This window comes from Peromyscus eremicus, chromosome 23 (assembly GCF_949786415.1).
Source record: "Peromyscus eremicus chromosome 23, PerEre_H2_v1, whole genome shotgun sequence".
NCBI lineage: Eukaryota > Metazoa > Chordata > Mammalia > Rodentia > Cricetidae > Peromyscus > Peromyscus eremicus.
This window is the reverse complement of record NC_081438.1, coordinates 13,583,248-13,610,132: the sequence shown is the minus strand read 5'-3', so window position 1 is coordinate 13,610,132 and position 26,885 is coordinate 13,583,248. Positions and strand designations below refer to the sequence as shown.

The 26,885-nt window shown below is 46.8% G+C and overlaps 1 protein-coding gene across 1 annotated transcript; it reads left to right on the top strand.

Annotated features, from left to right (window-relative positions):
• Positions 1-71: 71 nt before the first annotated feature.
• On the top strand, positions 72-23,745 carry Vps33a (VPS33A core subunit of CORVET and HOPS complexes). Its single transcript, XM_059249148.1, has 13 exons — positions 72-230; positions 1,603-1,668; positions 2,114-2,241; positions 4,012-4,198; positions 8,004-8,120; positions 9,458-9,632; positions 11,778-11,977; positions 13,980-14,106; positions 17,949-18,016; positions 19,540-19,677; positions 20,990-21,127; positions 22,644-22,812; positions 23,381-23,745. The coding sequence occupies exons 1-13, from the start codon at positions 129-131 to the stop codon at positions 23,560-23,562; spliced, it is 1,797 nt and encodes a 598-aa protein (XP_059105131.1). The 5' UTR covers positions 72-128; the 3' UTR covers positions 23,563-23,745.
• The last annotated feature ends 3,140 nt before the right edge of the window (positions 23,746-26,885 follow it).

The following is a 26,885-nucleotide window of genomic DNA, read 5'->3' as shown; positions in this document are numbered from 1 at the left end:
CACACAGCGGCGGCATCTCCCTTCCGGAGGAGGGGGCGCGGTAAACGTGCGTCAGCGAGTCCGGTCACGTGGGCGGCCCGTCACGTGACCGCGGCGGCGCCTGGGAACCGCCGGCGGCCGGGTGCAAGATGGCCGCGCACCTGTCGTACGGCCGAGTGAACCTGAACGTGCTGCGCGAGGCCGTGCGTCGCGAGCTGCGCGAGTTTCTGGACAAGTGCGCGGGGAGCAAGGTGAGGGGCGGGCGAGGCCCGGCGCCACCCTGCCGGAGCCCGGCGCGGCTGGGCGAGGCCCCGGGGGGCTCACCGGGCCGCTGCTCGGTGACCCCGCGGAGCGAACTCCCGTCCCCCAGCCCCGAGCTCTCCCGCCTGCGAGGACGGCGTCCCTTCCAGTCCTGAAGCACCCACGCCCCCAGCTCCCTCCACACGCGTCGGGAGACGAGGGTGGAGTTACCTGAAACTTTATAACTCGGGTCTTTAACACGGATCACTTTTGCCTGTTCAAGCCCCCAGCTTTCGAGGGAGGCGCCTAGGTCGGGGACGGTGGCATTTCCTTCCCTCTTTTTCCCTCAGTGTTAGTTTGAGGCAGAGTCTCGCTCTGTAGACCAGGCTGGCCTCGAACTCACCGAGATCCACCTGCCTCTGCCTCTTGTGCTAGAATTAAAGGCGTGCGCACGGCGCTCCATTTTATGTTTGAGTCAATTCCTGCCAGTATAGACTGTTCCTGGTTGTGTAACCCAGGTTAGCCCCCAGCTCCTCATTCTCTTGCCTCAGCTTACCAAGTTCTGGCATTACAGACATGAGCATTCATTTACCTAGCCGTGAGACTTTCTTTTCAGTCTTATTCTTTCTTTATTCTGAGATTTACAATCATTCCCCACTCCCCTCTAGGGAACTGTCAGTACTAACCTGAAGAGAAAAATAAAACGGAGGCGCTTAAAGAACACGTTTTGGAAAAAAAATGGGGTCCCAATTGCGATGGTTACCTGCTGCTATTGAGTCAAGAAGGCAGATTAAATCACAGGGTCCCATATTAGATAAAAAAAAACGATGCTAAAATTAGATAGATATGATAGATTGTATGCACAGCAGGATTATGGCTGTGGTATTATAGTTTTACTAAGTGTCACTCCTGGAGGAAGCAGGGATTACTGACCCCAGTATCACATCTGTCCCTCATGAAAATTTTATTTAGATTCTTAGGCTATGAATATGATCAGAGTCTGTAAAGAATCTTAACTCCAAACTTTAGGAAAAGATTCCCTGGAGCTGGAGAGGTGGTTCAGCGGTGAAGAGGGAATGTTCCTGTTCCGGAGGAACCAATTCAGTTCCCGGCATCTACAGTGGGCAACTGAGAATTGCCATAACTCCAGATCCAGGGGATCTGACCCTTCTGGCCTCTGAAGGGAACTGCAGTCCCACGCACGTACCCAAGGCTAAACACACACAGCTGCACATCATTGAAATAAAATAAAAGGGGAGTGGGACGCAGGGAAAAATAAACCTTAAGAATATATTCCTACTGTGTATTAACTGCCATTTCTGTTGCTATTGTTGGAATTCCTGAGAATATCTGAAATAAGGGAGCATGTTTCCTCTCTTATAGGCAATTGTGTGGGATGAATACTTAACAGGACCATTTGGACTGATTGCACAGTATTCACTACTAAAGGTAATGTGCCGTGTGGGATTTGTTCAAGAATTAATAATTAATTGAACATAATATTGGTAATGGGATTTTTGCATATTTTCCTGAATAATCACTTACAAAGCTATTTGATCTGTACAAACACTGATATTAATACATGGTTAACATTCTTCGTAGAGGGTGCTGCTCAGTGGGGGTGTACTTGCCTAGTATTCGCAAGGCCCTGGAATTGATGTCTGGCATCAGAGAAGAAACGGAAACAAAAAGCATTTCGCACACAGCACTGTCTTGTGTGACCGTGACCTGGTGCCTTTGATGGCTTATTATGTCAGGACTTTGACTGCCATGCAGAAACAATGGCTTTCTTTATCTTGAAGCTTGGTCCTTTATGTGATTTAATTATTTATAAATAATTATGAGTTATTATTAAATCTGAAGATGACAGAGGGTTTCTACTATGCTTCCCTAGGAACATGAAGTGGAAAAAATGTTCACACTTAAAGGAAATCGTCTGCCGGCAGCTGATGTCAAGAATATCATTTTTTTGGTCAGACCCAGGCTAGAATTGATGGATATAATTGCTGAGAATGTGCTCAGGTATCTCAGAGCTTTGCGGTTCAAAAGGAGTTGGGCTTTAAAAGGTTTTTTCAGACTTACTTATTTACTTTGGAGGGTGGGTGTGTGCCATGGTGCCTGTGTGGAGGTCAGAAGACACCTGATGGGAATGGGTTCTCTTCTTCCATGGAGGTTATCAGGTTTGGCGGTTGGTGCTTTCCCCTGCTGAACTTTTCCTGCCCAGGAGTCGTTTTTATAGTGGTTTCAATGTTCTGAGTACCTTTGCCCTGTAGCACCCTCTTGCCAGACTATTGGAAGGCCATCTTTTGGAAGAGAAGGGCCAGACACGGAAGAATATTAGGAGAGAGGTGGGAGGCTTGTGCTCTGAATAGCTTGAGGGAAATAACTTGCCTATCTCAGGATAGCTAAAAGTTCAAACCTGTATCAGCAGAGAGAAGCCTGCCTTAAAAAAACACAGCAACCAAAACCTCTGATGGTCATTTTTTTTTTTTTTTCAAAATGACAGCTGTAGTGTGCTTGAATTTCATAAGCAAAATAAGTTAGACCTGATTAAAGTTTAATGTTGAATCCGATCTATAGAGGAAGCTCTCAGCTGCACCCTACGGTACAGTTGATTGATGTAGCTAGCTCCTCAAGTCCGGGCCTTCATACGGGCTAGTTTTGGAAATCCACAAACAAGAATAGAAAGTGAGAGTCAGGAGTTAGTTCTCATTTTAATAGAAGACCGTTGTGTGAAACTGGGTTGCTTAAAGGAGCGTTTGCTTTCAACAAAACACAAATGTCCTGTTGTGAGAGCTGGGTTGTTTACTTCTCTCTGTCTCTGTCTCTGTCCTGTGTCTTTTTCTGTCTCTGTCTTTCTCTCTGTCTCTGTTTTTTTTTTTTGAGTGATTTTTTTTTTTAAAAGATTTATTTATTTATTATGTATACAGTGTTCTGCCTGCATGTATGCTTGCAGGCCAGAAGAAGGCACCAGATCTCATTATAGATGGTTGTGAGCCACCATGTGGGTGGTGGGAATTGAACTCTGGACCTCTGAAAGAGCAGTCAGTGCTCTTAACCTCTGAGCCATCTCTCCAGCCCCAAGTGATTTATTTTTATTTTATGTGCATTGGTGTTCTGCCTGCATGTATGTCTCTTGGGTCCCTAGAACTGGAGTTACAGATAGGTGTGAGCTGCCATGTGGGTGCTGGGAATTGAACCCAGGTCCTCTGGAAGAGCAGCCAGTGCTCTTAACCACTGAGCCATCTCTCCAGCCCCCTCTGTGTCTTTTTCTATGTGTGTGTGTGTGTGTGTGTGTGTGTAGGCCAGAAGAGGGTGTTGGATTCCCTGGAGCTGAAGTTACAGGCACTTTTGAGTCATATGATGTGGGTGCTGTAATCAATGTTTAATTAACAATTTGGTACAAGAGTCTGGTGTTTTTTTGGGTTGTTTTTTTTTTTTAAAGATTTACTTATTTTTATTTTATGTGTATGAGTATTTGGCTGCACATATATATGTGCACTGTGTACATGCCTGGTGCCTGTGGAGGCCAGAAGAGGGCATTGGACACCTTGGAACTGGAATTGTAGATAGTTGTGAGTTGCCATGTGGGTGCTGGGAACCAAACTGGTGTCCTCTGGAAGAGCAGCCAGTGCTCTTAACCTCTGAGCCATCTCTCCGGCCCCGTGAGAATCTGTCTTTATGTGTTTCCTTAAGCAACATTTGTTTAGCGCGTGCCAGGCAGTGGGGATGGAATAAGAAAACCTCTGCCCCTCAGGAGTGTATAAGCTAATGATGTTACTTCCTTTGCAGTGAAGACAGACGGGGCCCTACCAGGGATTTCCATATTCTGTTTGTGCCCCGCCGGAGCTTGCTGTGTGAACAGCGGTTGAAGGACCTGGGTGTTTTGGGATCCTTTATCTATCGAGAGGAATACAGTTTAGATCTCATTCCGTTTGACGGGGACCTCTTATCCATGGAATCAGAGGATGCATTCAAAGTAAGGTTGACATTTCCTGAATATCAAACTTTTATTTTTTTTATTTTATTTATTTATTTTTTTTTTGGTTTTTCGAGACAGGGTTTCTCTGTGTAGCAGGGGAGATACCATGATCACAAACTTTTATTTTTTAAAGGCACGGTTTCAGTGTGTGGCCCTGGCTAGCCTAGAATTCACTATATAGACCAGACTGCCCTAAAATTCACAGAGATTTCACCTGCCTCTGCCTCTGAGTGCTGGGATTAAAGTTGAGCACCACCACGACTGGCCTTCAGACTTTCATTTTTTCTTGGGCTTATTGCTGGAAATGTCATGCTACGCTCCATTTGCACCTGTGGTGAGGCCCGCCTCACATGTTTACTCACGTCCAGTACATTCTCTGTGGGAAACTGCTTGCTCATTTTTCCTGCCTGTTTCTCCTCCTCCTCCTCCTCCTCCTCCTCCTCCTCCTCCTCCTCCTCCTCCTCCTTCTCCTTCTCTTTCTGTGTATGTGGCATGTGTGTTTGCAGAAGAGGACATCCTGCAGCTTCATTCTCTGTCTTAGTCCCTTGAGACAGGGTCTCTCCCTAAACTGAAGGTCAGACTAGTCGCCAGCAGGTTCGGACATCCTCCCATCTGCGCCCACAGCTCTGGGCTTACACAAGTGCCTGTTCTGTCATTTTCACACGTGTGTGGGGACTTGAACCCAGCAACTTATCTTAAACAGCAAGAGCTCTTAACTACTGAGCCGTCTCTCCAGACAGCTCCTCCCCACTCCCACCCCATTTTCAAAAGGGTGGCCTTGCTCCGTAGTCTGTGATTTTCTTACCTGTCATCCTCCTCCTCAGCCTCCTGAGTGCTCAGATTATGGACCTGCTGGCTCCCATTGTTCTTTTTGTTTTTGATATTTTGTTTAATGTTCATTCATGGATACAATGTATTTGACTCAAATCTATTTTGCTATTTTAGGAGATCTCATGTAGCCCAGGCTGACCTTGAACTCCTGATCCTCCTCCTTCTACTTCCCAAGTGCTGGAAATGCAGATGTGTATAACTATACCTGGCTAGTTCCAATTTTTTTGTTTTTCAGGAATTATTTATGTATTTAACTATTTATTTTTGGTTTTCTGAGACAAGGTTCCTGGCTGTCCTGGAACTCACTCTGTAGACCAGGCTGGCCTTGAACTCACAGAGACACAACTGACTCTGTCTCCCGAGTGCTGGAATGAAAGGCTTCCGCCACCACATCCAACTAGGAATTCTTTATACAAAACTTTAGCCTTATTTTCATCCACATGCTATAAAATTCACTCCTTTATTTTTAAGGATTTTTTCTTTTGATTTTTTTTTTTTTTTTTGGTTGTTGTTTATGTGTTATAGGTATTCTGTCTGCAAATATGGTTGTGTGCCACATGTGTTTCTGGTGTCCACAGAGGCCAAAAGAGTGGTCAGAGTTATAAATGATTGGGAGCTGCCGTGGATGCTGGGAATTGAACCCAGGTCCTCTAGAAAAGCAGCCAGTGCTCTTAACCACTGATCCCATCTCTCCAGCCTAAAATTTAGTCCTTTAAAGTCTTGAATGAAACACCCTACTGTCCCAGCACCTGGGAAGCTGAGAGAGAAGGATTGAGAGGCTGAGCCTGGCTTGACCACAATAGGGAGACTTTAAAACAAAGAGAGAAAAGAAAACAAAAACCCCAATAATGAAAGCAGTAATTTGAAAGTTTTGTAAATAGCTGGGCATGGTGGCACACACCTTTCATCCCAACAGGCAGATGCAGGTGGATCTCCTTGCCTGGTCTGTATAGTAATTTCAGTATAGCCAGAACTACATAGTGAGACCCTGTTTCAACCCTGCCCTGCCCCCCCAAAATTTGTAAACGTAAGTCACTCACATAGTACTTTTTTTTTTTTAAGTTAGAAAGGGCACAGAGTAATCAGGAGGCCATTTTCCCTTGGGTCTCAGACCTCTTTGCAGAGATCCTACCGAGCTTATCTCTCCTTTAGTTTTAGTGAGTTTTAAGAATTCTTCTAATTTCTTTTCTTTTTTTTTTTTTTTTTTTTTAAGATTTATTTATTATGTATACTGTGTTCCGTTTGCATGTGTCCCTGCAGGCCAGAAGAGGGCGCCTGATCTCATTACAGGTTGTTGTGAGCCACCATGTGGTTGCTGGGAATTGAACTCAGGACCTCTCCAAGAGCAGCCCCTGCTCTTAACCTCTGAGCCATCTCTCCAGCCCAAGTTCTTTTTCTGACAGGCTTTCTGCAACCCTCACTCACAGCACATACACTATTCTGTCTGTCTGTTCCTCGAGTTTGAGGACTGAGAGCTCTGACTGAAGTTAATGGCAGCCCCAGTTCTGATGGTGTTTACATGATCCTAAATAGTCCAGCACCGTTTGGTGTTTCATAGCTCCCGGAGAGACGTCGAGATCTTTGCGTGCTTCTGGTTTTATTGTGTAGTGTATAGAATCTGAGATGGTACTCACGCTACTGAACGTTCGTTGTCAACACAGTGTTAGCACCTTCATTTTAGTAACTGAAAACTGCTATATCTGAAGTCAGACAGCCTAGTAAAAAACTACAGGGCTTCTGTTGTGTGGGTGAATAAGTTTGGCGCCCAAAGTATGAGCTTTTAAATATTAATGTGTAGTAGCATTCATCCTAAAATGTCCTTGTAGCTTGAAATGCCACGTGGGATTCCTTGTGCAAGGAGTGGGCTGTTAATGCATAGGATTCCCTCACTGTTCTGGTAGTCAAGGGCCTCAGCTGGTCCAGTGCTGTTTCCAGTGAGTAGCCAATACGATCATCATTCAGGGTTAAGTCTGTTGTTACTAGAGTGTAGTTCAGAAGTGGAACAATGTGCTTGAGGCTCTGGGTTTCATTCCCAGAACTACCAAAAACAAGAAAAGGAAATGTGGAATGCCAGGTTTAGTGACACACACCTTTAATCCCAGCACTCGGAGGCAGAAGTAGGTGGATCTCTGTGAGTTTGAGGCCAGCCTGGTCTACAGAGTGAGTTCCAGGACAGCCAGAGCAACAGAAAGAAATTTTTGTCTTCAAAACCCAAACAACGGCAACAAACCAATGAAAACCCTGTCTCTAGTTTAGATATCTTTTTTAAAGGAAGAATTATAAAAGGAGAGTGTTTGTAGGGATACAGCTTTTTAAGGTGAAATGAAACGTGGGTTGTCATAGTCTCACTTCGAAGTGTTCCAGAGCGTGTATCTCATGGCATTCTTGTCCTGGCTGTTGTGCTGGGGAAAGGCTAAAAACAGCAGCGCCGGGACAGTCACTGATGGCGCTCAGTGTGAAGCACAGAGTCTTGTGATGTCTTTGCTGAGACAGCCCTATTCCTGCTCAGAACCCCACCATTCCCTCTCAGCCCCTGGCTCTTGCTGTTCTCTTGCTTCTAGCTTTGAGTAGCACTGGGGGCCTTGGGACAAAAAGTACCTTTTTTTTTTTTTTAGATAGGGTCTCACTGTATATCCTTGGGTGGCTTGGAATGCTCTATAGACCAGGATGGCCTTGAACTCAGGGATCTACTTGCCTCTCCTCCTGAGTCCTGGGATTAAAGATGTGTGCCACCAAGCTGGACTACAAAAGAAAACCATTTTGGCTTTTTTCATTTCATGTTTTTCATTTTTATCTTTGTTTATCTCTTACGGGGTCTCATGTAGCCCAGGGTGGCCCGGGACTCCTGTCCCTTGCTCATCCTTCTGTACCGCTACCCCCAGCCACCATTTTGACTTGTAAGTGGATGGTGATTGTAAAACAGTCCCAAGTAAATGATGGCCCCCCAAGAAACTGGCCTTTGTTTCCACAGGAGTGCTACCTGGAGGGCGACCAGACAAGCCTGTACCACGCGGCCAAGGGGCTGATGACCCTGCAGGCGCTGTACGGGACCATCCCCCACATCTTTGGGAAAGGAGAATGTGCTCGGGTGAGAACCCCGTTTCCTGGTTGTATCCAGAAGAGTGGTCGAAGAGGGGAGCTGCAGAGACGCAGCCGATCCTCCTCACCCCTGCGTTCCGTGTGAAGGGCTTTGTCTCTTCCCTGCGGTTCATAGATCCTCCTCACTCCTGCGTTCCGTGTGAAGGACTTTGTCTCTTCCTTGCGGTTCATATACCACTCTCCAGTCAGTACTCACGCACTGGACATGTTAGCAGAGGTGACCGAGGTGACGGAGGTGACAAGTGTCTCTTTCACAGTTCGTTTAGAGTCGGGCTTTTCACACCTTTGCACTTGTTGGTGGTTTTGCTGTTTAAACGCATCCTAAGCATGGTGTGAGGTGTGTAGTGTGACATACAGCGAATGTCGTGCATCAGCTAAGTTCCATGTGGGCCAGAGTCACAGCTCTTGGCCTTCCGTCCTGTATGAATGACTCAATAACATATCATCAGGTGACCAAACACAAAGGCATGACATAAGGTGTAGTATCGATCTGTGACAAAAGTTGTGATGAGTCTGGAACGATGGCTCAGTGGTTAGGAGTATGTCCTGCTCTTCCAGAGGACCAGGTTCAATTCTCAGCACTCACATCAAACAACAGTCACCTGTACTTCCAGATTCGGGGGATCCAAATGCCCTCTTCTGACCAACTTAGGCACTGTACTCATGCACACTGTACTCACAAAGCCATGCCCAGACACACATGTGCGCATAAATAAAAACGACTAAATCTTCTTTAGATTTACTTTACTTTATATGGGGAGAGATTTATGTGCATCTGTGAGTTTATGTGTACCACATGGATACAGGTAACTTGTGAAGGTCAGAGGTTGGATGGATTCTCTGCAACTAGAGTTACACATGGTTGTGAGCCACGGTCTCTGATCGGGGCTGGAACTGAACCCAGGTCCTCTGCAAGACCAGTGAGTGCTCTTAACCACTGAGCCATTTCTCCTGCCCTATTTATAGTAATAATTAAATCTAAAGAAAAAATAAATAAAAAAATGAAAGCTGGGACCAGAGGCTCACAGGTAGCTGTGTTTCTCTCGGGAACAGAGAACAGCCGCTTACCTCACCGTCTGCAGAGACTGTAGAGTGGAGCTGCCTCGTGTAGCAGAGGTTGCTGTGTCTGATAGCGTGTCTGACTGGGGCCCAGGGGTTGGGGTGGTGGTTAACTGCGGGTACTTTGTGATCGCTGTCTATTTCAGTACCAGTCTGGCCCAGCAGCTTCTCTCCTTTTTACCTTTTGACTGTTGTGTTGTTTGTAGCAGAGTCCTAACCTCTGCTGCTTCCCAGGAGGCTCCACTTGATCCCATGTTTTGTTTCCAGCAAGTGGCCAACATGATGGTCAGGATGAAGAGGGAGTTCACGGGCAGCCAAAACTCAGTGTTCCCCGTGTTTGATAACCTCCTGCTGCTTGATCGCAACGTGGATCTGTTAACGCCACTCGCCACCCAGCTCACGTACGAAGGACTCATCGATGAGATTTACGGCATTCAGAACAGTAAGTGGAGGGATGTCGGCTTTCACGGGTCACTAATAGGACGGAAGCCCCTGTCATACGGAGGCTGCTGCTTTACGGTTTGTTCTCAGGCATTGTTTGAATATATAGATCCTACTTTTTTTCTTCTTTCTTTCTCCCTCCCACCCTTGTGTTTTGAAACAGTGTTAGCCCAAGCTATTACAGAGTTTACCGTGTAGTCCAGGCTAGCCTTTGCCTCCCTAGTGTTGTGATTACTCTAAGGTGTGAGTTCTCATACCTAACTAAAAATCCATTTTCTAATGATGGTTTGAAAGTAGAGACTAAAACAAATTATTATTTTTATTTTTTTTTTTGAAGCAAGTTGGCAGCATATAAAGCCATTCATTTTTGAGCCAGGCGGTGGTGGTCCACATCTTTAGTTCCAGCACTCAGGAGGCAGAGGCAGGCAGATCTCTGAGTTCAAGGTCAGCCTGGTCTACAGAGCAAGTTCCAGGACAGCCAGAGCTACACAGAGAAACCCTGTCTCAAAAAACAAACAAAAAAATAAAAAACAAAAAATGCTGTTAGTTCTTGGCTTGCAAAAATCTCCAGAATGTCACTTGAGGAATCAACATTCCAGAAAACGTGAGGAAGGTTTGTGTGAAACTTCATGTTGCCGTGTATTTTCCAGACTGTTCTAAATAGTTGAGAACATTGTACAACATTGCAGTGCCACGGAAGTAACAAATGTGGGCCGTGAGAAGCTGTCCAGCCAGTTTATCCCTTGTATGTGTCGGTGATGCACAGTGCACAAATGGCCGAATGAGAACACGCAGGACAGGGACGTAGCTGAGAGGGGAGTGAGGCTCCCACAGGGCCCAGTGCGTACTCTTCCTCTTTTATCGTTTGTTTATCAGTTATCTGTTGGTTTATTTTGAGACCGAGTCTCACTATGTGGACCAGCCTGGCCTGAATCCACCTGCCTCTGCCTCCCGAGAACTGAAATTAAAGATGTGTTTCACAACACCCACCTTATTTATTATTATCTTTTAAAATATTCTTTGGGGACTGGAGAGATGGCTCAGTGGTTAAGAGCAGTGGCTGCTCTTCCAAAGCACTGGAGTTCAATTCCCATCACCACACGGCAGCTCACACCTCTCTGTAACTCCAGGTCCAGGGCTTCTGACACCCTCACACAGACATATATGCAGGCAAAACACCGATGAACAAATAAAAATAAATTAAAGAAAAAAAAGATATTTTAAAAAATATTCTTAATCTCTTCTTTGACAGTTTCATACATGTATATATTTTGATCATATTTACCTTATTTAAAATTTTTTCCACATTTATTTAATTTATTTAGTTAACATGTTAACATTTTCAGAAGCTTGGTGCATGTTTCCTTTACTTTCAAAGTGCAGTCGTGTGTGTGTGTGTGTGTGTGTGTGTGTGTGTGTGTGTGTGTGTGTGTGTAAAACTGGAACAGAAGTTTCATTTTAAAAGCCCCCACTGTGGGGCTGGAGAGATGGCTCAGTGGTTATGAGCATCAGCTTCTCTTACAGGGCCCAGGTTTGGTTCCCAGCACTCACATGGTGACTCACAACTGTCTGTGACTCCAGGGATCCAGTGTCCCCTTTTGGTCTCCTTGGGTACCACATGCACATGGCATATATGTCAAAACATATGTACACATAAAAATAATGTGTGAATTTTTTTTTAAATCTCCACCACCTTTTGCTACTTCTTACAAACATTCTGGAATGTTCTCTCTTGTTTGCTGCTGCTGTTCTGTGGATATATGGTGCAGGCTGGCCTCAAACTCACAGCAGTCTTCCTGCCTCCGTCTTCTGAGTGCTAGGATTTCACCTGGGGCACGTCCATGCTTTTGAGATTTCTTTCACAAACAGGCATTGTTGCAGTGGTTTCTACACCTGTCCAGAATTACAATTAGCACCATGGTAGGGGTGTTGAAGAGCCGCTGTGCTGGGCTTGGGCCATGGAGAGTGGAAACGCAGAGCTGAGAGGTTTCTCTTCTAACTCTCAGTATTGAAGTCCTGCTCGGTTTGTGGCTGACAAATAACCCCCTGCCGTTCTGCAGTGAGTTGCTGGTGGCATCCTGGGTGCAGGCATTTGACTCTTGAGTCTTCCAGTAACTGCTCAAGGGCGTTTTCCCTCCACCCTCAGGCTATGTGAAGTTACCACCAGAGAAGTTTGCGCCCAAGAAGCCGGGTGGCGGCGGTGGCGGGAAGGACCTTCCCACGGAGGCCAAGAAGCTCCAGCTGAATTCTGCAGAGGAGCTTTATGCCGAGATCCGAGACAAGAACTTCAACGCAGTGGGCTCTGTGCTCAGCAAGAAGGCGAAGATCATCTCAGCAGCCTTTGAGGTGAGGCGAGCCTGGGCTGACACCACCCCAACCCCTACCCCCCTGACCCTAGCCCCCCCCAGTGCTGAGGGACAGCAGGAGATTTGCCCCCCAGACTTCTATTTGCCTGAGATATTTAGGTCTGTAAGACAGGTACACACAAAACTAACAAAGCATAAGGAAATTTATTTGAAAATAATTCCTTGGGGTTGGGGATTTAGCTCAGTGGTAGAATGCTTGCCTAGCAAGGGCAAGGCCCTGGGTTCGGTCCTCGGCTCTGAAAAAAAAAAGAAAAGAATTCCTTGATGTGCTCATAATTTGATCCACTATTAAAGACAAAAGCAAATTTGCATGCGAGGGAGGTACCTGTGCTTGCTGACCTAATGTAAAGCATTGAATCTTGGCTGAATATTTGATACTCGGGACATAGGGTTTTTAAGAGGGGATTGATACTTGGATGTTATAATTGTGAATGCTGAGACTGCCCCTTCCCATATAATATACAGTAATGAATGGCAGGGGTGTGTTTAGGGCCATTTCAGAAATAATTGGAACCGGGCATGGTCGTACACCACTTTAATCTCAGCACTTGATAGGCAAAGGCAGTTGGAACTCTGGTCAGCCAGGGCTGCAAGTGAAACCCTATCTCAAAAAAAAAAAAAGAAAGAAAGAAAGAAAGAAAAGAAAAACATAGATAGAAGAAAAAAATGAAACCATTGGAAATTAAAGGTTCTCCGCACTGTGTGTGTGTGTGTGTGTGTGTGTGTGTGTGTGTGTGTATGTATGCATGCGCCACGTGTGCATATGGAAGCCAGAGATCAGCCCACCCTCGGGTAATGTTTCTCAGGAGGTGTTCACTTTGGTTTTTATTGTTGTTGTTTTTGTTTTTTTGGGTTTTTAGGGGTTTGGTTTGTTTGTTTGTTTTGAGATAGGCTTTCTTTGTGTAGCCCTAGCTGTCATGGAACTAGCTCTGCATCACCAGCCTAGGCTTTCAACCTTTCTCTCAGGCCTGTAACAGCAGCGCCGTGTTACGGGTGTGAGAGCGTGGGTGTTCGTGTTTTCATAAACGAGTTCCGGTGACCTTCTAGTCTGCCCTTCCCTCCTCCCTCGAGGATGCCCGCTGTAGTAGACAGACAGAGAGTGCAGCTGTGGGGAGGTCCGGCCAGCATGGCGGTGGCAGGGGAGCTCACCCTGTGATGAACAGTAATGAGATCAAAATCCCCTGCCGCCCAGAACTTCATTAGCACCTTCCTGCCTCCGCTTGTCTTGAGCCGGTTTGTTCTTGTTGAGCTGGTTTGGAAATTGGGGAGTCGGCAGCCTTACAGAATGACGGTTTACATTCTGGAGACAGAAACTGGGAACGCTTTTTGAAAAGTGCTTTTTGTCTTGGTTGTTGTGTTTCTGGTTTCCAGTATTACCTTTCTTAGGGATTCTATCAGCAGAGTAACTCCATATTCCTGCAGACAGTTTTGGATGACATTATTAAAGCATTCTTGTCAGTAATCGAGGTTCACTTTGTTCATGGACTGCATTCATTATTGAGATTCAGTGTCAAATGGGATTTGTTTCTATTACACAGAAAATGTTTTGCTGTTTGTTTTTGATTTTTGAAATGGTCTCATGGCTGAGGATGACCTTGAACTTCTGATCCTTCTGTCTTCCCAAGTGCTGGGGTTCTAAGTCAGCTCTGGCATGCCTGACTTAGACATTTTCTGCTGTTTGTGGTTTCTTCTGCATAGAACTTAATTTATTTTTTTATCTCGTGTGTGTGTGTGTGTGTGTGTGTGTGTGTGTGCATGTATGGGGGGGGGGATGAGAGGACAACTTGAGGGAGTTCTCTCCTTCCACGCTGTGGGTCCTGGGATGGAGCTACACCATGTCACCATATTACCTTTTCTATGACTTTGGAGCTGGGTTTAAATAGATTTGCGTTTTCCCTCTCTTGACAGTATTGATGAGACATGCTCTGGGATGCTCTCCTGCCTCACGGAGCTGCTGCCCGCTCTGTTCTGTTCTGTTGCAGGAGAGGCACAACGCCAAGACGGTGGGGGAGATTAAGCAGTTCGTCTCCCAGCTGCCCCATATGCAGGCCGCCAGGGGATCTCTCGCCAATCACACCTCAATTGCAGAGTTAATCAAAGATGTCACCAGTAAGTATCCTTTCCTGTGGTTCTTCCCTCCTGGGAGTGGCATGTGTGTACACTGTATTGTCCAACACCCTGGTCATCAGCACCTTGGTCCTTCCTTGGGGAGGTCAGCTGTGTTTTATGCATTTATTTTATTATTTTAGTGCTAGAGATCAAACCAGGGCTTGTTAATGTGAAGCAAGAGCTTAACCACTGAGCCACCCACAGTAAGTTCCATTTTAGCATAAGCACATGTCACAGGAGAAGTAAGTGTATGACTTTTTTAGGTAGGGCCTCACGTAGCCCAGGTTGGCCTTAAACTTGATATATAGCCAGGTCCGGCATGAACTCCTAATCCTCTTGCCTGCACCTCTCTGGGACGGGATGACAAGGTTGGGCCACTTTGCCCGACTAAGCATATGACTGTTAACAGTTAGGAACATTTGTCCGAGCCGAAGCTACAGCTCAGCTGTTAAGAGCTTTGCTGCTCTTGTGGGGACCCCAGTTTATGTCCCAGCCCCGTGGCAGGTAGCTCACAGCTGCCTATGACTCCACCCCAGGGGACCCCACTGACCTCTGAGGGCACTAGCACTCATGCACAGACCCATGCACAGACACACTCAGGTACACATAAATCTCTAAAAAATGTTCCATTTGTGATTAACTCAGCTGATTTATTAAACATGAAGTAAAATACCTGGAATATGGGTAAGAAAAAAGCATTCATCCAGAAGATTGCCCCAGTAATGATATGAAGCAGTTAATGTTTTTCCCATGTTTTCCTGTGTGAAGGATTATTTCATTAGAACAGTATGATGTTCTGGGTTTTGCTGGGACTCTAGCTTTGGTCCCCTTAAGAACTGTGCAGCAAAACTCAAGTCCAAGTGGATCAAAGCCCTAAACATAAATCCCGTTACCCTGAACGTGGTAGAAGAGAAAGGAGGAAATAGCCTTGAACACATTGGCACAGGAGACAGCAGAACACCTGTAACCCAGACACTGAGATCGACAGTTAATACATGGGACCCCTGAAACTGAGAAGCTTCTGTACAGCAAAGGACATTGTCAGTAAGACAGAACAACAGCCCACAGAATGGGAAAAGATCTTCACCAACGCACATCTGACAGAGGGCTGATCTCCAAAGTGTATAAAGAACTCAAGAAACTAGACATCAAAATACCAAATAATCCAATTAAAAAATGGGGTACACAGATCTAAACAGAATTCTCAATAGAAGTATCTCAAATGGCTGAGATACATTTGAAGAATTGTTCAACATCCTTAGTCATCAGGGAAATGCAAATCAAAATGACCCTGAGATAATCATCTTAACACCTGTCAGAATGGCTATGATCAAAAACACTAATGACAGTCAATGTTGGAGAGGATGTGGAGCAAAGGGAACACTCCTCCACTGTTGGTGGGAATGCTAGCTTGTACAACCACTATGGAAATCAGTATGGCTGTTTCTCAGAAAATTGGGAATCAATCTACCTCAAGACCCTGCCATACCACTCTTGGGCATATACCCAAGGAATGCTCAATCATACCACAAAGATACATGCTCAGCTATGTTCATAGAAGCATTATTCATAATAGCCAGAACCTGGAAACAACCTAGATGCCCGTCAACTGAAGAATGGATAGAAAAAATGTGGCTCATATACACAATGGAGTACTACTCAACTATAAAAAACAACGACATCATGAAATTTACAGGCAGATGGATGGAACTAGAAAAGTGAGGTAACCCAGACCCAGAAAGACAAACATGGTACGTACTCACTCATAAGTGGATATTAGGAGTAAAGTACAGGATAACCAGCCTACAATCCACAGCCCAGGATAACCAGTACAGGATAACCAGCCTACAGTCCACAGCCCCAGGAAGGCTAGGTAACAAGAAGGGCCCAAAGAGGGCCACATGGATTTCCCTGGGAAGTGGAAATTGAAGAGATCTCCTGGGTAAACTGGGGGTGGGGATGAGAGGGGATGGGGAGGTGGGAACTTGAGGGAGCAGGTTGGGTGGGTTGGAGGCAAGACGGAGGAGGATAATGAAAGTGGTGTCTTGATGGGGGGGTGGGGGGCATTCGGGGTTAGGGCGAAATCTGGTGCCAGAGAAACTCCCAGGAATCTACAAGGATGACCCCCAACTTAGTGGAGAGGGTGCCTGAACTGGCCATCTCCTGTAATCAGATTGGTGACTACCCTAATTGTCATCAGAGAGCCTTCACCCAGTGACTGATGGAAACAAATGCAGAGACCCACAGCTGAGCACTGGGCCGAGCTCCAGGAGTCCTGCTGAAGAGAGACGAAGGATTGTAGGAGCCAGGGGGTTCAAGGTCATCACAGCGGAACCCACAGAAACAGCTAGCCTGGGCTCATAGGAGCTCAGAATCTGGACAGACAGCTAAGGAGTCTGCATGGGACTGACCTAGGCCCTCTAACGTGTGGGACAGTTGTGTAGCTTGGTCTATTTGTGGCACCCCTAGCAGTGGGATCAGGGCCAGTCCCCAACACTTGGGCTGGCTTTGGGGAGCCTATTCCCCATACTGGGTTGCCTCGCCCAGCCTTAATACAAAGTAGTCCTACCTCAACTTGATATACCATGCCTTGTTGACACCATGGGAGGCCTGCCCCTTTCTGAACAGAAATGGAGGAGTGGATGGGGTGGGGTGCAGAGGGGAGGTGGGGAGAAGGAACAGCGGGGAGGCGGGAGGGGAAACTGTGGTCAGGATGTAAAATAAATGAAATTTAGTTTAGAAAAAAAAAAAAAAAAGAACTGTGCAGAACACCTGTAATCCTAGCACTTGGAAGGCTGAGGTAGGAAATCCATAAATTCAAGACAGCTTGAGCTACACTGTGAGACTCTGAGACAAGAAAGAAAAGGGAGCAAGGAGGTGGTGGCGCACGCCTTTAATCCCAGCACTCAGGAGGCAGAGCCAGGCAGATCTCTATGAGTTTGAGGCCAGCCTGGTCTACAGAGCGAGATCCAGGAAAGGCTCCAAAGCTACAGAGAGAAACCCTGTCTCGAAAAACAAAAACAAACAAACAAAAAAAACAACAAACAAAAATAAGAAAGGAAAGTGTCTGGGAATGTAGTTCAGTTAGTAGTGTGCTTTCCTGCTGGTACAGGTCTGATGGCATGTGCTGTAGTACCAGCACTGGGGACAGTGGAGGCAGGAGGATCTGAAGCTCAGGACCAGCCTGGGCTACATTAAACTGTACCTCAAAACAAACTAAGTCAGTGATGCACACCTTTAATCCTAGCACTCAGGAGGCGGAGGCAGGCAGATCTCTGAGTTCCAGGCCAGCCTGGGCTATAGAGAGAGTTCCAGGACAGCAAAGGCAGAGAAACCCTGTCTCAAAAAACAAAACAAACACTTCCCACAGAATTGTCACAAAGAGCCTCATGAGATGTGTTAAATCCTAAAGCAAGTCCGTTTGACTGAGACGTAGACACTGAGGCATTTGTTCAGTACTCAATGGCATTTGTTCGGTACCAAACGTTAAGAAATACGCTTTAAATCTTAGTTCAGGTTTGGAAAACTAGTCCCATGTCTGCTGGTGGCAAAAGTAGGACACAGTTGACAGGAAGCTGTGCTCTGGGGAGGAGAGTCTAACGGAGACCGAGACTCCCTCCCGCCAAGTCCTGACCTATGCATCTGAGGCAAAGGGTCTCGAAGGAGTCCTGTGCGGATGTAATGCGCAGTGCTCTGGGGTTTCCTGGTGGCTCACTCTGGAGTCCTTACCTTTTGGTTTCGTGTGCCTCGTTTGCTAGTCCTGCGTGTGAATAGAAGCACAGTACTCAAATCAGCTGACACTGTTGAATTTCTAAGTCAAAAATTTGCTGATTACGTTTTAGCTTCTGAAGACTTCTTTGATAAGTTAACCGTGGAGCAGGAGTTCATGTCCGGGATAGACACTGATAAGGTACGTGGGTCCATCACCTAAGATTAGAGCCAGATAAGCGGCCCATTGTGGTGTTGTCTGTGTTGTTATTGTTGGAGACAGAAACTCATTGAGTAGCCCTGGCTGGCCTGGAACTTGATATGTAGACCAGGCTAGCCTCCAACTCAGAGCTCCTCTTGCCTCTGCCTCCTGAGTACTCAGACTGAAGGTGAGCACCACTCTACCTGTCCTCCAACCATTGTTTTGGTTCCGTTTGTGATCTCTATCTCTCTCTAGAGAGAACTCTGTGTGTGGGGTGTGTGTGTGTGTGTGTGTGTGTGTGTGTGTGTGTGTGTGTGTGTGTGTGTGTATGTAATAAAAAAAGGTATTTGCCTTTTTGGGGGTGGGGTTATTGATAGGACATAGTAGCAGTACCTGTCTAGCATGCCTAGAAATCTTGGGTTCAGACCCAGTATTCCTAAAGCAAATAACAACAACAACAACAACAACAACAACGCACGCACACACCCCAGCTGGGTGTGATGGCCCACACCTGTAATCGTAGCTCATGAGAGATGGAAGCATTTAAGGCCAGCTTTGGCTACATAGCAAGTTTGAGACCAACCTGGGTTACCCTATCTCAAAGCAACAACAAACTCAGGTTACTTTCTTTTTAATTTGTTATGTAATTTCTTTAAATACTCATCACTATTAAAAATAATTAATTGTTCAATTTGCAAAGGTTCCTATTTTTAAAAAGAATTCCTATCACTTTATGCTAGGTAAATTGTTGATATCTTTTTGTTTGTTTGTTTTGGGTTTTTTTGTTTGTTTTGTTTTTGTTTTTCGAGACAGGGTTTCTCTGTGTAGCTTTGGAGCCTTTCCTGGAACTCACTTGGTAGCCAAGGCTGACCTCGAACTCACAGAGATCCACCTGGCTCTGCCTCCCGAGTGCTGGGATTAAAGGCGTGCGCCGCCGCCGCCGCCGCCGCCGCCGCCGCCGCCGCCGCCGCCGCCGCCACCGCCTGGCCGGTATCTTTTTTTTTTAGACAGTCATACAAACCCCAGACATTGGGAAGCCACTAAGCTAGTTGTCCCTGAGGTAGAGATGTCCAAGCAGGCGATTTGATGCCCAGTGATGTCCTCACCACCTTTGCTGGTGTGTTGTGTAGTGGGCGTAAGGTGGAAGCATAGGGACGAGGGGCGATACCTTCAGCGCGTGTTAGGAAGAAGGAAACAGCCGTCCTCCCCCATGTTGCCTTTCCATGCCTAGAGCAGTGGTTCTCACCTTCCTAATGCTGCGACCCTTTAATACAGTTCCTCATGTGCTGACCCCCAGCCATGACATTATTTCATTGCTACTTCATAACTAATTTTGCTACTATTACGAATCGCGATGTAATATCTGACATGCAGACAGTCTTAGGTGACCCCTGTGCAAGGGTCATTTGACTCCCCAGGGGGTCTCGACCCACAGATTGAGAAGCACTGCCTTAGGGCCTATAGTAGATACTAAATTGCTTTGAGTCCTTGGACTAGTTAGTCTGTTTACATTTCATTTCTAGGTCAACAATTACATCGAGGACTGTATTGCCCAGAAGCACCCGATCATCAAGGTGTTGAGACTGGTCTGCCTTCAGTCGGTGTGCAATAACGGGCTCAAGCAGAAGGTTCTGGACTACTACAAAAGGGAGATTCTCCAGGTAGTGAATGAAGGCGTTTGCTTTGCTCAGAAGGAAAGTGTCCTTTAGTAATCCACTCTCGCTGCTGCTGTTTGGTGGATTGTGAACACGATCTGGTGTGCTTTTTAGAACCCGCTGTGTGTTCTTGTGTGTGCCCATGCCGTGGCATGCCCATGGAGCGTGGACAGCTTCAGAGTCTTCTCCCTCCACCTCCGTGTGTCCCAGCAGGCCGTGCGGCAGGCGCTCCACCCTCTGGGCCTCCTCACCAGCCGTCTTTAACTTGTATCACTGCTATCTTTTTAATCTAAATTTTAAAATGATGTTTATTACTTAGTTCCTGAGCATGTTTATGTGTGTGCACATGTGCCTATGCATGCACATATACCATGGCATGTCTGTGGAGGACAGAGGACAGCGTTCGGTAGTCAGCTCTTTCCTTCCACCATGTGGACCCAAGGATCGGACTCAGGTCATCAGGCTTGACAGCAGGCATCTGGCTGGCCTCTGTAAAAACTTTTATTACATTCTTCAATTGATTTGCATGTGCGTATGTGTATGGGCCCATGTACAGGACAAATTTCTGATTGTTCATCTACAGGCTTAGCCTGTTAGACTTTATAGTAAGGGGAAGCCCCACTGCTATTAAATTTTTTTTTCCTATAGCCCGGGAGCATGCCACACACGTGCATTTGGGAGGCAGAAGCAGACGGAACTCTGTGAGTTCCAGGCCAGCCAGGGCTGTGCCGTGAGATCCTGTCTGAAGAAAGCAATTCTATTTGAATGTCTCAGGCAGTATGTATTTGCTGTTGTCAGTCAGTGCTCGGTATATTGTTAGTTTTTGTGGATTTTGTTTTATCCTTTCTTTAGTTACACAAATGACAGAAATTCTCATGAGATTCTGTAATGCAGGAGTACCCGGAGCAAACTGACTATCCGCTAGCCCTGCCCCATTCCCTTGTTATCCGGAGGTGTAGGCAGGCCAGAAGTTTGGTTTGCTTCCTTCCTACTCCCATTTATTCTTCACGCACAGGATGTGTATGTACACAGAGTTCAAGTCAGTGTGTGCTTCAGGTTAGCATGGCCAGATGCAGCTCTACAGGTAGCTGACCCGTGGAGATTGTAAAGCAAGCACATCAGCGGTCCACAGGGGTTAGTGATGGCTTGTCTCTTAAAAACCAGAAATAAAACTGTGCTGCGCTCTCCACACTCAGTCCTGACCTTGCTGATGAGCCTGGGGTACAAACCACATTGATTTGTCAGAGTGCTCCTCTTTGGAAATCTGCAGGAGGCCTTTTCCTGACCTAACATCACTGCCAAATGCCTTCTCCTTCAGACCTACGGCTATGAGCACATACTGACCTTGAACAACCTGGAGAAGGCTGGCCTGCTAAAGGCTCAGACAGGGGGCAGAAACAACTACCCGACGATTCGGAAAACGTTACGGCTCTGGATGGACGACGTCAATGAACAAGTAAGATGTGTTCCTGTGCTTGATTCTAGTAGTTCACTGTGACGGCACACACACCGCAGTCTGTACATCTGCTCTGCTTTCTAGGTGTCTCTTCAGGTTGACCTATTTAGTGTGTGTGTGCGTGTGCGTGCACACAACTTGAAGTAGTTGGTTCTTTCCTTCTACCGTGTCAGTTCTGGGGCTTGAACTCGAGTTGCCAGGCTTGGCAGCAAGTACCCTTTCGCTTTTAGCTCTTTACTCTTTTTTTTTTTTTTTTTTTTTCTGATTTTATTTTATTTATTTATTTATTTTGAGACAGGGTTTCTCTGTGTAGCTTTGGAGTCTGTCCTGGGACCTGCTTTGTAGACCAGGCTGGCCTCGAACTCACAGAGATCCGCCTGCCTCTGCCTCCTGAGTGCTGGGATTAAAGGCTGTGCACCACCACCGGGTATTCTTTACTCTTTTCTCGTGCTTCTGGAAAAGCAATGCATGGTGTGCTGTATCCATCCCCATCTCAGCAGCAGACGGAATGCTGTCAGATTGGATCGCCGGAGATTAATAAAGATGTGAACAGAGTGGACCAGCGAGGGGGATGCATCGTGGAACCCTCACCAGCTGCTGTCACTTACGGTGCCAGCCTGCAGACCGTCATAGCCGGGGAGTCACAGTAGCAGGAGCTTGAGGAAGCCAGGCACATCCCATCCAGTCGGGAACAGAGAGGGACAACCCCGCCTGTGCTTGCTGGGGCTCACACACTCTCTTCCCTTAGTAGTCAAGGAGCCCTTCCCATGGGAACGGTGCTCGGTCCTCCCAGCTCAGTTCATGTGATCAGTCCTGCCCAGAGGCCCATTCTGCAGTTAGCATCCATCACCGCAGCTGAGGCCTGAAGGACAGGGAATAGGAGTTGTTAGAGAGACTTGTCCTGGGAACCAGAGAGAACTGTGTGGCGAGGGCTTCCGACCTCCATGTGTGCCACAACAAACAAGCCGCAGTTGCCCCGTGGATGAAGAGAAGTCGTGGAGTGTTGGCCCAGCACCTCCAGGCTTCTGGGCACAGGGTCCTGGGGAGGGGTGCGGGGACATCCTTCTGTGTGAGCCAGTCAGCAGTGCAGGAAGAGAAGCAGCTGCTGCCACCGCTACCGTGTTCCTCACAGAGGCCACCCTTGTGGCCAGGTTTTGGTCCTTCCAGAGGCCTCTAGGCATCTAGCAGCATTACCACACATATCCTGTGCTCATGGTCTGCAGAGAGTCTTGGCGTTACAGTCATCACTTTGTGGACTCCACAGGTGCCTGCTCGCTCACATTCACATACTCACAAACAGATACACGCTGTACAGATAAAGATAAATATAAATAAGTTTTTTAAAAAAAAGAAACATGTAAAGCCTTGGGTGCTAAACATAGAGACCATATAAGGTGGATTGGAGCAAGCCACAGGCAAGAGGTAATTTGAGTTTCTGTCTCCCAACCAAATAACTTCAATTACAAAAATCACAGGTGGCTCTCAGTCTCTGTGTTTTTTCTTTAACTGTTGGCAGAACCCCACAGACATATCCTATGTGTACAGTGGTTATGCGCCACTCAGCGTGAGACTCGCTCAACTCCTTTCCCGGCCGGGTTGGCGGAGCATCGAGGAGGTTCTCCGAATTCTCCCGGGACCCCACTTTGAAGAACGGCAGCCGCTGCCCACTGGGCTACAGAAGAAACGTAAGTTTCACCTCCTCTCCACAGTCAGTGTGCTGCTCGTGTAGCTTGTGTTGTAAGATTGTTTTGTAAAGTTCCTAGGAATCAGAGTGGAGTCGGTTGCTAACGCACATTGGAAGCCCCGAGCTGTACTGTGTCCTTGGGAATAGCAGCTTTCAGTCTGCATTGAGACCCCCAGGACTGAGTGTGTTAAGATTAAAATCGGCATTCCAGGGCCTCAAGTGAACTGGCTGTACCAAAGTGCACTTGACCTTTTTATACTTTTTGGTTTTTAAATATATTTATTATCGTGTGTGTGTGTGTGTGTGTGTGTGTGTGTGTGTGTGTGTGTGTGTGCGCGTGCGCGCGCGTGTGCGTGCGTGCATGCCTGGAGAGGTTAGAGTTAGAGGCAGTTGTGAGCTGCCTGATGTGGGTGCTGGGAAATTAAACTCTTCCCCTGCAAGAACAATACACATTCTTAACTACTGGGCTGTCATCTCTCCAGCCCTTTTATATACTTTTAAATGAAAGAAAGTATTTCAGGAGGCAGCAGTAAGCAATATTTTTGAATTCTGAAATGTTTACATTTTAGGCCAACCAGGGGAAAACCGAGTCACGCTGATATTTTTCCTCGGGGGTGTCACCTTTGCGGAAATCGCCGCCCTGCGCTTCCTCTCCCAGTTGGAAGATGGAGGCACTGAGTATGTAATTGCGACCACTAAACTGATGAATGGAAGCAGCTGGATAGAGGCTCTCATGGAAAAGCCACGATAAGTCTGGAAGACGACCTTGCCCAGGACAGTGGTTTTGTGTTGAGGACTAAGCCAGCATTGACCGAGTGCTTCCTCTTTCCTACAGAGAAGAGCACATTTGTGTCTCCAGTCTCTTCCAATTTGATTTCTAAGGCAAGCTTTGTTTCCATCTGAAAAATCAAGAAGTTTGGAGGACTTTTTTTTTTTTTTTCCGAGACAGGGTTTCTCTGTGTAGCTTTGCGCCTTTCCTGGAACTCACTTGGTAGCCCAGGCTGGCCTCGAACTCACAGAGATCCGCCTGCCTCTGCCTCCCGAGTGCTGGGATTAAAGGCGTGCGCCACCACCGCCCGGCTTGGAGGACTTCTTGATGTAAGGAAGTCCCTGCCCTCTCTGATTTAGCTGCGTCTGTGCAGGTTCCCTGCCTATGAAGGACTCTCTGCTGAAGATCGAGCTGATTATCAGGCAGCTTCTTCGAATTAGCCAGCCAAAGGCACTTCTGAGTGCACATGTTGTCTCCGAGACAGGCCAGTGTAGATGCCGCTGCGGGGGCTCCAGTTTTCTCCCATGTCCCTTGTGACCCCAGCATCCAGCTGATCCTCCTACTGTGAGTAGTGGCAGCTTTTAAGTTTCTTCATGATGCTCTGTCACCGTGGTAACTGCCCTATGCACCTCTCTAGCACTCTGGCTCTACTCAAGTTCACACATCCCTTTTGCTTGAAAATACTCAGCTGCTCAGTCCCTGGCCTGGTGACCACAGCCGCTGTGGTCAGTCTTGGTCCAGCAGTGGCAGATGCCACCACTGCTGCAGGAGTGAGCCACGGCTGAGAGCAGGCATGTTGTGAAGCTGGGAGTTCATTTGTGTTCACCCGCCTCCTCATCTCAGCCTCTGGAGCGATGAAGGGCACCAAGCATGGGACCCCTTGATGGCTTTTCTGTCATCACGCAAGTCTTCAGGAAAATTAGCCTGTCTCAGCATTGACAAGGTCCCAACCCAGGTGTGGTTTCTGTGGTCAATTCCTAACCACAAGTTTTCTTCATGTAAGAATTAAGAACAGTACGCTGCGCATTGTAAGTGAAAGAAAGCATTTAAAAAAAACAAAAACAAAAACCCAAAAACAGGAATGGGGGCTGGGGAGATGGCTCAGAGGTTAAGAGCACTGGCTGCTCTTCCAGAGGTCCTGAGTTCAATTCCCAGCAACCACATGATGGCTCACAACCATCTATAGTGAGATCTGGTGCCCTCTTCTGGCCTGCAGACAGAACATTGTATACATAATAAATAAATCTTAAAACAAACAAACAAAAAACAGGAATAAAGGGTGGTAAAGATAATGTTTGTTTCTCACGGAATTAATTTAGCCTTGATACTCAATATCTGGAGTGGTGGGGGTGGGGGGTTCCCAAACGGGAAACATTCCTGGCTCAGAACACTCTTTCAGGCTCTGTTTTCCTAGGGAGTTGGTTTTACCATTGAGCCCCAGTAGGGCTCGTCTCAGCTGCCAGGGAATGCAATCCACCTTGTCCTCACTGTTTGCCACTCCTGGGATTCGGTTCAAGTCTGGTCAGGCCTGCTAGGCTGGGGCGTTTGTCCAGAGAACAGATACCCGGCTGTAATCCCATGCGCCTGCATCTGTTTCTGAGTCTATATTTGCTTGCTCAGAGCATAGCAAGGTCAGTTCCAAACATGTCCTCAGCAGAAGACTCTTTTAAAACCACACACTTGCTTCCTTTGTATACAAATAGAAAGTGGTGGTAATCATACATTATGCCCTTTGATGTCAGTTCATTTAGCACTCAAAGCTCTTTGTCTCTAAGAGTGTGCTCTAGCTGAAAAAGGGTGTGGGGATGGAACATTGATTCCTAGAGAGGGTGGGTGGTTTACACCATGTCTGTACTTTGGTTGAGTCGGTTAGATGGAATGTTCTGCTGCACCGGCCATCCTGATTAAAGACAGCTACATAGACACTATTAATTTACACATCTTCTGTTGCCTTAAACCCAGACCCTAAGTGCTTTAACTGGATGGATTGTAAAGCAAGAGGGAGTGGTCTAGGGAGGGAAGCTTGAAATGGGACACTTCCTAAGAACCCGAAGGCCTCCTCAGGAGCTCCAGTCCATTCCTGCTCTGCGTGCACTAGAGTCGGGTATGATTGGTCATTGCATGCTGGTCCGCCTTGTTCTCAGTTATACATAAAGGGTTAGCCAAACTGGATACAGTGGCACGCCTGTCCTGTGAGCGTCAGCAGGCTGAGGCAGAGGGATTGAGAGTTCAAGGCCAGCTGGGTTATACATTGAGACACTGTCTCAAAAAAAAAAAGAAAGAAAAAACCCCAACTGTGGGGTGGGGGGGAGGTGGGGGAATTTGTTTAACAGGTAATAGAGTGCTTCTGAGTACACATATGGCCCTGGGTTTAATCCTCAGAACCACATAGAGAAAAAGAAAAAGGCCCCGGGGCTTGACCCTAGGAGGAAATGTTTGTGGTCTGAGGAGTTAAATTCAAGCAACCGTACTTCTGTTGTTGAGACAAGGTCTCCCTCTGTAGCCCAGGCTGGCCTTGAATTCAGTCCTTCTGCCTCAGACTTACCAAGTGCTAGGATTTCCATGCCGAGGAAATTTTTAAACAGCAAAATGAGCTATGTATCTGAAGCCGAGGGGAAGAGGTGCCATGATAAAAGATAGCCAAGCACAGGAATGCAGAATACAGAGTTACCTCTAGGTTGTCGTGTACTTTTAGCATCTGAATTTAGTCATATGATGACAGAGGTGCCTTGTCAGGCAGTAGAAGGAATAGACAGTATGTAAAATTTCTCCTTATTTATAAATGTTGTAGTTCTCCTTATTTATAAATGTTCCATGTTGTGGTTCTTTATTATAGTTTATGTCGTGTGTGTGTGTGTGTGTGTGTGTGTGTGTGTGTGTATACACATTCACACTCGCAGAAATCAGAGGACAGCTTTCAAGAAGTTGGATTTCCTTCCACCATGTGGGTCCTGAGGATGGAATTCGGGTAGTCAGGGCTGGTGGCGAGCTCCTTCACCTGCTGAGCCAGCTTGTCAGCCCCCTGTAGTATTTCTGAGCTGTGGTTACTCTGTTGTTATAAAACACACCAGTTTGGCAGGTTTGTAGATGGTACAGAGTATAAACCACATTAACTGCCTTGAGGCATCCATTTGAAGGATGAGTGAGGAGGGAAGGGAGGTGTATTTTGAACAACTTGGCCTTTCATCTGTCATTCTGGTCTAGGTGATGGTATGTATTGCAGCCATCTTTCCCATCTTGTGATGAGGCAGGGCATGGGAGCCCTTCAGTTGTCCAGTCCTCTGGGGGAGCAATTACCACTCCCT